Raw genomic sequence first — 10821 nt, forward strand, 5'->3', positions numbered from 1 at the left:
TGTGCCATGAAACCCAATAAAATAAAATGTGATTTATCAGCAATACTACACTCAGCATAAAATTGTAAGTGTAAACATACTTGAATGTGTCAACCAAAATGCCATCATTGGTATAAAATTAATTGCTAGTTACATTTTGGTAACATAAAACAAGGGAACAGTCCCTGTGCAAAGCAAAGCCAAGAGGCAACTGAGAGCATTTTCCTGGCAACAGGCCCTAAAGGTCAGAACAATGCTGCCAAATGACCCCCCTCATGCTCAAAGCTATTTAAACACACAACTTTTCCTCAAAACATTGCTGCTAAATATATCTGCTCAAAAAAACAAACAAAAAAAATAGTCTCAGTTGCAAGTTCTGACATATGCAATTAAACAAGATTATTCAACAAGTTGTCAAAATATGAATAGAGATTATGAGCACTTAGTACAATAAGAGTATAAACATGATATTGTATCGATAAGAAGCCTTTCTCGGGACATTCGAGAATACTTCTGAGGACGCAGAGCACAGTTTTCTGCGAAACGTTAAGAATTTCACCTTATTTTCTTGACACAGCACAAGCCCAAAAGCCTATACAATATCATGTCTATAAGTATGGGCCGTAAAAGCATTAATGGCAACAATAAGAGAATAAAACAATCAGGCATTGTGAAGATCCCTATATAATAAATTTGCCACTTTAAATACATGACAATGTCAAATCAACACAACACACAGGTTACATTCACAAATATTTACATTACAATAATAATGTTATTGGTTTACGTCCCACTAACTATTTTGAGTTTTCGGAGACGCCGAGGTGCCGGAATTTTGTCCCGCAGGATTTATTTTACGTGCCAGTAAATCTACCGACACGAGGCTGATGAATGTGAACACCTTCAAGTATCACCGGACTGAGTCAGAATCAAACCTGCTAAGTTGGGGTCAGAAGGCCAGTGCCTCAACCATCTGTGCCACTCAGCCTGGCTATTTACATTACAATATTATGATTACAATCATAATAAAGAAAGTTATTTAAAAATAGGAAGAATGAATTAATCAGTAGTATATAAAAAAGTATTTCAGTACCACACACTCTACAAGCAGGTGTCAAACAGCACACACAAAATAAATCCACATTCTAGTCAACATACCTATCAGTACTAAGTTAGCTGTGGAAGTAGCAACACCTGCTGAATTTGAGGCCTTGCATGAATAAATGCCAGCATCATCAGGATGAACATCACTAATTTCCAAAGTTGCAATATTTTCATGTAATGTTATAGTGATGCGCTCAGTAGGTTGAATTTCAACTTCATTAAAGAACCAAGTTAATTCGGGGAAGGGGCTACCTGTTACTTTGCAACTAAAGACAGCAACTTTCTCTGGTTCTACTAATATAGGTTGTAGTCGCTGAATAAAGCGAGGTGGAACAGCCTTTGAGGAAACTGACACTTCAACAGCAGACTTTTGAACTAAAGATCGTCTAACAGTACGCCGATCCTCGCGAACTTCAACATCTTCTACGACAGGTTCTTCAGGTACCCTGAGAACACCTTCTGTAACACGTTTCTGAGTAATGATTTCCAAGTCAGTTAATAGCTGATCATCAGTATCAGGTAAAGGAATACGTTTGCGCTCAGTGTCCTTCTTCTTTGACACAGTATCCACCTTTAGTTCATGCATCCAAGCAGGTTTTGTTTCATCAAGTTCCTCTTTCTCCTCTACAGGAATCTGGATATCCTGAACTCTATCATCTATTGGTTTTGGAGTAACAAGAGTCATTTGAGCTTCTGACTTCACATCCTTTACTTCTACATCTTCATAATCTTCAATTCTGCTTACCACTGGTTCTGGCTTGTCTTCAATAAATTTCCTTACTCTACGAGTCTTTCGGACAGTTTCTTGAACAACAGTAGCTTTTGATTCTTCTCTATAATCTTGAACTGAAGGAAGTTGTTCTTCCACTACATCTTCTTGTGTTATCTGTGGATGTGTTATTTCAGGCTTATGTACATCCCTTTTCACAGGTTTCAATTTTACCCCCTCCTTATCTTCAACATCTAGAGGAACATCTTTATGAGTAGGCTTCAATATTACTTCCTCCTTTTCTTGAGCAGGAGCTTTAGGTTTCTTTCCTCTCCTCCAAGGTAGAGTACTCTTCTCAGTAGTTTCCTCCTCTTCACGTTTTTCTTCATCTTCCAGTTTGACAGGGACTGGTTGTGGGACCTCCTCAATCTCTTCAGCAGTTACTTTTGGTTTGGCTTTCTGTGGCTTTTTCCTAACCCAAGGGAGCTCCGACTTTTCTGGTGTGATGTCCTCTCCAGGTTCTGGCTTCTCCTGAATCATTGTAGGTTTGGGAATTTCATCTTCCTTCTTAACTGGTTTTAAGCTGATTTCTTCTTTTTCAGGCAGTAATGGTTTATCCCTCTTCACAGGTTTCAGTGTTACTTTTTCTACCTCATCCACAGACTTCTCAACTTTAGGCTTTCTAACAGGTTTCAATTTAATCTCTTCATTTTCTTCCTCAGGTTTCTCTTTGCGAACTGGTTTCAATACTGTCTTATCCTCAACTATATCCGGTTTGTCTTTCTTGGGAATAGGTCTGAGGCTCACTTCTTCTTTCTCTTCAATTTCATCTTTCTTTGCAATTTTAAATGGCTTCAATGTTACTGTTTCTTGTTCTGTAGTTGGTTTCTCCTTTCTCACAGGTTTCAGCTTGATTTCTTCCTTCTCCTCAGTGTCCTCTGGTTTTTTCTTGAAGCCAGGTTTCAATAATATTTCTTCTTTTTCTTGAACAGAAGCTTTAGGTTTCTTGCCTCTCTTCCAAGGAAGGGTACTTTTCTCAGTACTTTCCTCTTCTTCAGGTTTTTCCTCATCTTCCAGTTTGACAGGGACTGGTTGAGGTACCTCCTCGGCCTCATCAGGGCTTTCTTTTGGTTTCGGTTTCTGTGGCTTCTTCCTGACCCAAGGGAGTTCAGACTTTTCAGGTTTGATGTTCTCTTCAGGTTCTGGTTTATCCTGAATCATTGTAGGTTCAGGAATTTCATCTTCCTTCTTAACTGGTTTTAAGCTGACTTCTTCTTTTTCAGGCAGTGATGGTTTTTCCTTCTTCACAGGTTTCAATATTACTTTTTCTACCTCATCCACAGACTTCTCAACTTCAGGCTTTCTAACAGGTTTCAATTTAATCTCTTCCTTTTCCTCTTCAGGTTTTTCTTTGCGAACTGGCTTCAATGTCATCTTATCCTCGACTATTTCTGGTTTGTCTTTCTTGGGGATAGGTTTGAGGCTCACTTCTTCCTTCTCCTCTACGTTTTCCTTCTTTTCAATTTTAAATGGCTTTAGTGTTACCACTTCTTCTTCTGTTGTGGGTTTCTCCTTTCTCACAGGTTTCAGTTTCACTTCTTCCTTTTCTTCAACAATTATAGGAACATCTTTATGAGTAGGCTTCAATATTACTTCCTCCTTTTCTTGAACAGGAGCTTTAGGTTTCTTGCCTCTCCTCCAAGGAAGGGTGCTTTTCTCAGTACTTTCCTCTTCTTCAGGTTTTTCTTCGTCTTCCAGTTTAACAGGGACTGGTTGAGGTACCTCCTTGGTATCATCAGGAGTTACTTTCGGTTTTGGTTTCTGTGGCTTCTTCCTAACCCATGGGAGTTCAGACTTTTCTGGTGTGATGTCCTCTTCAGGTTTTGGTTTATCCTGAATCATTGTAGGTTTGGGAATTTCATCTTCCTTCTTAACTGGTTTTAATATGATTTCTTCTTTTTCAGGCAGTGACGGTTTATCCCTCTTCACAGGTTTCAGAGTTATCTTTTCTACCTCATCCACAGACTTCTCAACTTCAGGCTTTCTAACAGGCTTCAATTTAATCTCTTCCTTTTCTTCCTCAGGTTTCTCTTTGTGAACTGGTTTCAATACTGTCTTATCCTCAACTACATCCGGTTTGTCTTTCTTGGGAATAGGTCTGAGGCTCACTTCTTCTTTCTCTTCAACTTCATCTTTCTTTGCAATTTTAAATGGCTTTAATGTTACTGTTTCTGGTTCTGTCATTGGTTTCTCCTTTCTCACAGGTTTCAACTTGATGTCTTCCTTCTCCTCAGTGTCCTCTGGTCTTTGCTTGAAGCCAGGTTTCAATAATATTTCTTCTTTTTCTTGAACAGAAGCTTTAGGTTTCTTGCCTCTCCTCCAAGGAAGGGTGCTTTTCTCTGTACTTTCCTCTTCTTCAGGTTTTTCCTCATCTTCCAGTTTGACAGGGACTGGATGAGGTACCTCCTCAGTCTCATCAGGGCTTTCTTTTGGTTTCGATTTCTGTGGCTTCTTCCTGACCCAAGGGAGTTCAGACTTTTCAGGTTTGATGTTCTCTTCAGGTTCTGGTTTATCCTGAATCATTGTAGGTTCAGGAATTTCATCTTCCTTCTTAACTGGTTTTAAACTGATTTCTTCTTTTTCGGGCAGTGATGGTTTATCCCTCTTCACAGGTCTCAATGTTACTTTTTCTACCTCATCCACAGACATCTCAACTTCAGGCTTTCTAACAGGTTTCAATTTAATCTCTTCATTTTCTTCCTCAGGTTTCTCTTTGCGAACTGGTTTCAATACTGTCTTATCCTCTACTACATCCGGTTTGTCTTTCTTGGGAATAGGTCTGAGGCTCACTTCTTCTTTCTCTTCAACTTCATCTTTCTTTGCAATTTTAAATGGTTTTAGTGTGACTGTTTCTTGTTCTGTAGTTGGTTTGTCTTTTCTCACAGGTTTCAACTTGATGTCTTCCTTCTCCTCAGTGTCCTCTGGTCTTTGCCTGAAGCCAGGTTTCAATAATATTTCTTCTTTTTCTTGAACAGGAGCTTTAGGTTTCTTGTCTCTCCTCCAAGGAAGAGTACTTTTCTCAGTAGTTTCCTCCTCTTCAGGTTTTTTCTCATCTTCCACTTTGACAGGCACTGGTTGAGGTACCTCCTCAGTCACTTCAAGAGTTACTTCTGGTTTTGGTTTTTGTGGCTTCCTCCTAACCCATGGGAGTTCAGACTTTTCTTCCGGTTTTACGCCCTCTTTAGATTCTGTTTTATCCTGAATTGTTGTAGATTCAGGAATTTCATCTTCCTTCTTAACTGGTTTTAAGCTGATTTCTTCTTTTTCAGGCGGTGATGGTTTTTGTTTATCCCTCTTCACAGGTTTCAATATTACTTTTTCTACCTCATCCACAGACTTCTCAATGTCAGGCTTTCTAACAGGTTTCAATTTAATCTCTTCCTTTTCCTCTTCAGGTTTCTCTTTGCGAACTGGCTTCAATGTTATCTTATCCTCGACTATTTCTGGTTTGTCTTTCTTGGGGATAGGTTTGAGGCTCACTTCTTCCTTCTCCTCTACGTTTTCCTTCTTTTCAATTTTAAATGGCTTTAGTGTTACCACTTCTTCTTCTGTTGTGGGTTTCTCCTTTCTCACAGGTTTCAGTTTCACTTCTTCCTTTTCTTCAACATCTATAGGAACATCTTTATGAGTAGGCTTCAATATTACTTCCTCCTTTTCTTGAACAGGAGCTTTAGGTTTCTTGCCTCTCCTCCAAGGAAGGGTGCTTTTCTCAGTACTTTCCTCTTCTTCAGGTTTTTCTTCATCTTCCAGTTTGACAGGAACTGGTTGAGGTACCTCCTCGGTCTCATCAGGAGTTACTTTCGATTTTGGTTTCTGTGGCTTTTTCCTAACCCATGGGAGTTCAGACTTTTCTGGTATGATGTCCTCTTCAGGCTCTGTTTTATCCTGAATCATTGTAGGTTTGGGAATTTCATCTTCCTTCTTAACTGGTTTTAATATGATTTCTTCTTTTTCAGGCAGTGATGGTTTATCCCTCTTCACAGGTTTCAGTGTTATTTTTTCTACCTCATCCACAGACTTCTCAACTTCAGGCTTTCTAACAGGCTTCAATTTAATCTCTTCCTTTTCTTCCTCAGGTCTCTCTTTGCGAACTGGTTTCAATACTGTCTTATCCTCAACTACATCTGGTTTGTCTTTCTTGGGAATAGGTCTGAGGCTCACTTCTTCTTTCTCTTCAACTTCATCTTTCTTTGCAATTTTAAATGGTTTTAGTGTGACTGTTTCTTGTTCTGTAGTTGGTTTGTCTTTTCTCACAGGTTTCAACTTGATGTCTTCCTTCTCCTCAGTGTCCTCTGGTCTTTGCTTGAAGCCAGGTTTCAATAATATTTCTTCTTTTTCTTGAACAGGAGCTTTAGGTTTCTTGCCTCTCCTCCAAGGAAGAGTACTTTTCTCAGTAGTTTCCTCCTCTTCAGGTTTTTTCTCATCTTCCAGTTTGACAGGGACTGGTTGAGGTACCTCCTCAGTAACTTCAGGAGTTACTTCTGGTTTTGGTTTTTGTGGCTTCCTCCTAACCCATGGGAGTTCAGACTTTTCTTCTGGTTTTACGCCCTCTTTAGATTCTGTTTTATCCTGAATTGTTGTAGATTCAGGAATTTCATCTTCCTTCTTAACTGGTTTTAAGCTGATTTCTTCTTTTTCAGACGGTGATGGTTTTTGTTTATCCCTCTTCACAGGTTTCAGTGTTACTTTCTCAACCTCATCCACAGACTCCTCTACTTGAGGCTTTTTAACAGGCTTTAATTTAATCTGTTCCTTTTCTTCATCAGGTCTGTCTTTAGGAATTGGTTTCAATGCCATCCTTTCCTCGACTGAATCTGGTTTGTCTTTCTTGGGAATAGGTCTGAGACTTACTTCGTCCTTTTCCTCACCTGCAGGTTCTTCTCTCTTCACAGGTTTCAGTTTCACCTGTTCATTCTCCTCAGTGTCATCTGGTCTTTGCTTGAAACCAGGTTTCAATAAAATTTCTTCGTTTTCTTGAATGGGAGATTTAGGTTTCTTGCCTCTCCTCCAAGGAAGAGTACTTTTTTTATCAGTTTCCTCCTCTTCAGGCTTTTCCTCACCTTCCAGTTTAATAGGGACTGGCTGAGGTACCTCCTCAATCTCTTCAGGAGTTATTTTTGATTTTGGTTTCTGTGGCTTTTTCCTAACCCACGGGAGTTCAGACTTTTCTGGTTTGATGTCTTCTTCAGGTTGTGGTTTATCCTGAATTTTTGTAGATTCAGGAAGTTCATCTTCCTTCTGAACTGGTTTTAAGCTGATTTCTTCTTTTTCAGGCGGTGATGGTTTTTGTTTATCCCTCTTCACAGGTTTCAGTGTTACTTTCTCAACCTCATCCACAGACTCCTCTACTTGAGGCTTTTTAACAGGCTTTAATTTAATCTGTTCCTTTTCTTCATCAGGTCTGTCTTTCGGAATTGGTTTCAATACCATCCTTTCCTCGACTGAATCTGGTTCGTCTTTCTGGGGAATAGGTTTGAGACTTACTTCTTCCTTTTCCTCATCTGCAGGTTTTTCTCTCTTCACAGGTTTCAGTTTCACCTGTTCCTTCTCCTCACTGTCATGTGGTCTTTGCTTGAAGCCAGGTTTCAATAATATTTCTTCTTTTTCTTGAACAGGAACTTTAGGTTTCTTGCCTCTCCTCCAAGGAAGAGTGCTCGTCTCAGCAGTTTCCTCCTCTTCGGGTTTTTCCTTATCTTCCAGTTTGACAGGGACTGGTTGTGGTACCTCCTCAGTCTCATCAGGAATTACTTTTGGTTTTGGTTTCTGTGGCTTCTTCCTAACCCATGGGAGTTGAGATTTTTCTGGTTTGACGTCCTCTTCACGTTCTGGTTTTTCCTGGATTATTGAAGCTTCAGGAATTTCATCTTCTTTCTGAACTGGTTTTAAGATGATTTCTTCTTTTTCAGGCAGTGATGGTTGATGTTTGTCTTTCTTCACAGGCTTCAATGTTACTTTTTCAACCTCATCCACAGGCTTCTCTACCTGAAGCTTTCTAACAGGCTTCAATTTAACCTCTTCTTTATCTTCTTCAGGTTTCTCCTTATGAACTGTTTTCAATAATGTCTTATCCTCGATGACACCAGGTTTTTCTTTCTGAGGAATAAGTTTGAGGCTATCTTTTTCTTTCTCAATCTCTTCTCTCTCTTCAATTTTGAATGGCTTTAGTGTTATTGCTTCTTGTTCTCTTGTAGGTTTCTCCTTTCTCATAGATTTCAGCCTGACCTCTTCCTTTTCCTCAGTGTCATCTAATCTTTGCTTGAAACCAGGTTTCAATAATATCTCTTCTTTTTCTTGAACAGGAGCTTTAGGTTTCTTGCCTCTCCTCCAAGGAAAAGAACTCTTCTCAGTAGCTCCCTCTTCTTCAGGTTTTACCTCATCTTCCAGTTTGACAGGGACCGGTTGAGGTGCCTGTTCTGGCTCAACAGGTATTTGTTTTGGTTTCTGGGGCTTTTTCCTGACCCAAGGAAGTTCAGACTTTTGTGGTGTAGTATCATGTATTTCTTCTTCCTTTCTAATATGAGTAATATCTAAGTCCTCTTCTAATCTGTTTTTTAAAAGTGATGAGTCAGTTTCTTCATTATAGGGATATTTAGATTCTTTTTTCACTTGCTTGTCAATAGCAAGAAGAGTACTGTCTTCTTCATATTTCTCTATGTATTTGTCTTTCTTTCCTATCTTTTTATCAGTGGTGTCTTTATACCTGTCAACAGGTTTTAAATCTAAATATTCTAATCCTTCTTGAGGAGTGTCCCTTGTGTCCTGTTTTACTGGTTTTAATTGGACATCTTCCAATTTTTCTTTCTGTATTTCTTTTCTTTCATGCACTGTCTTCTTCAACTGAACAGCTTCATGGGTCCATGGTATACTCCTCTCTGGACCTTCTGAAAGAGGTTTTTTATTCTTTGTCTGATCTGGTTTCGTTTTCTGAATCAATGTTTCATCAGTTAATTTTTGGCTATGAATTAAATGTATATCTTCCTCTTCTCTCTCAAGGAAAGGCGTAAATTGTTCTCTGCTTGTTTTTTCATCAGATGTATGACTTAGATCAATCTTATCTGAATCTTTTGTGGTAAGGTTTGTTTTCTCCTTTCTAGCTGGTTTTAATTTTATCTCTTCAAGTTCTTCTTTCTGCATTTCTTTTTTCTCTCTAGATACTTTTTTCAATTGAACCTTCTCCTGAGTCCAAGGAACAGTTGATGAAGTTGGACCAAATGGTGCATTCTGTGACCTTTTATCTACAACTTCTTCACTTGTTCTGTCTAGCTGTAGTAAAGATGTATCTTCTTCATATGCTATATTCTGGATACTCTCTTTTATTCTGTCTGGCTGCAGTGAATCCTCATCAGGTCTTTGAACAGAGGGTTTCAGTGAGATTTTATCTTGATCACTGACAGTTTTCATACCTTGAGGGACTGGTTTAAGGATGATGTTATGCTGCTGATCTGTGTCTTTGGATGCAGGCTTTAGTGGCTTCAGTTCAACTTCTTCCAATTTATCTCTAGGGATGTCTCTGCTCTCTCTTTTTGTTGGTTTCAATTGGACTGCTTCAAGCTGTTCCTTTGGAGCTGGTTTTCTATCCCTAACTGTTTTCTTCAATTTAATTTCTTCCTGAGTCCATGGTAAAGTTGTCTTTGGTCCTTTTGATAGCCTTTCTTCAGGTGTAATACTATCCAAACTTTCATCATCTGCAGTTTGGTACCTGAACGGAATCCGGCGACCTTGTCTCCAGGGCAATGTTTCATCCCCCTGAGGTAAGAGAAATTCCTTTCCATCCTCAAGCTGCTGGCCATCTACAAGTGTATCAGTTTCATCAATGAGCATGGGCTTTCTCTCACCACCCTTTGAAGCACCAGGATGACCTTTGGTAGAACTAACAGTTCCACCCTTTTGATTAGGCACTGCAGAACCATACACCAAGCCACTGCGTCCTGAAAGGTTAATATATATCATACCATACTTGAGTGAAATATTCTGCATACTGTAGTCAATGGTGAACTGAAAAAGAGAAGAATTAAGAAGGAAAATGCACTGTAATGTTCTCCTTCACCAGATTAACTGTTAAAAATACAGAAACTTGCAGACCACATAAACTATAGATAACAGACACAAATGTATATAAGTTTAATGAACATCGAAATAGTTCTTCCCAAGCTAAAACCAAGTCACCATTTGATAAAATGTCTGTAAAAGTAATATTTGTATCCATACAACAACAGGTTTTAAAATAATAAGGACCACCAAGGGCAGAAGAGGAGAAGGAGAGAAGGAAAAAACAAAACCTCCAGGTAAACTAGTAAAGAGTGACTTAATGAGCAATAAGTAGAAGAGCTATTTAATTAGCAATATTCTAAAATCAAAGGAAATTATTCACAATCACAAAGTTCCAGCTTATAAACTGGACCCTCGATGAGACACAAGATGCTGTCATCCTTACCTCTGAAACACCTTGTCCATATCAGTGTTAACACAGTACATGTAAGATAATTATACCAAGCAGAAAATAACCGAGGACAGTTTTTCTGAAAGCTGTTATCAATGATCAAGTTATAATCAATTTCTGGCAAGTATTATCAATCAGCATTTTCTTATATTTCCTCCCTTCACTGGTGAAGTATCTAATCAGATAATGAGCATCAGAAACATTACTATATAAGATGAATCACCTACAACTACCACCACAAATATTTTCAAAACAAGATATGCAATTGATGCGCTGTTTTCACAGAATGGAAGTACATAGACTATAAATGGAGCCCATGCAGCAATTCTAACAATGCTAGGAAAGTGGTTTCCAAGCATTAGGTTTATGTTTTAAAATGGAACAATGACTCTTAACATGAAGAAAATAAACACAGAGACAATTAGAATCACAATGGCTTTTGCTGAAGGGTCCTAGTGTAGTTATTTCTTTTTTTTTTTTACTATGTGCTTTACATTGCACCAACACACATAGGTCTTATGGTGACAAT

The 10821-nt window shown here is 38.7% G+C and overlaps 1 protein-coding gene across 5 annotated transcripts in view; it reads right to left on the reverse strand.

The window, feature by feature from the left end:
- The window catches only part of LOC136863970 (titin), a 348159-nt gene extending 338385 nt beyond the window's left edge, over positions 1-9774 (reverse strand). For all 5 annotated transcript variants that reach the window (XM_067140439.2, XM_067140437.2, XM_067140436.2 and 2 more), the window contains exon 1: positions 1138-9774. In XM_067140439.2, the coding sequence (XP_066996540.2) occupies positions 1138-9673 (8536 nt within the window). In that variant the 5' untranslated portion in view covers positions 9674-9774. The remainder of the gene's footprint in view (positions 1-1137) is intronic.
- Between the last annotated feature and the right edge of the window lie 1047 nt (positions 9775-10821).

This window comes from Anabrus simplex, chromosome 2 (assembly GCF_040414725.1).
Source record: "Anabrus simplex isolate iqAnaSimp1 chromosome 2, ASM4041472v1, whole genome shotgun sequence".
Classification (NCBI taxonomy): Eukaryota; Metazoa; Arthropoda; class Insecta; order Orthoptera; family Tettigoniidae; genus Anabrus; species Anabrus simplex.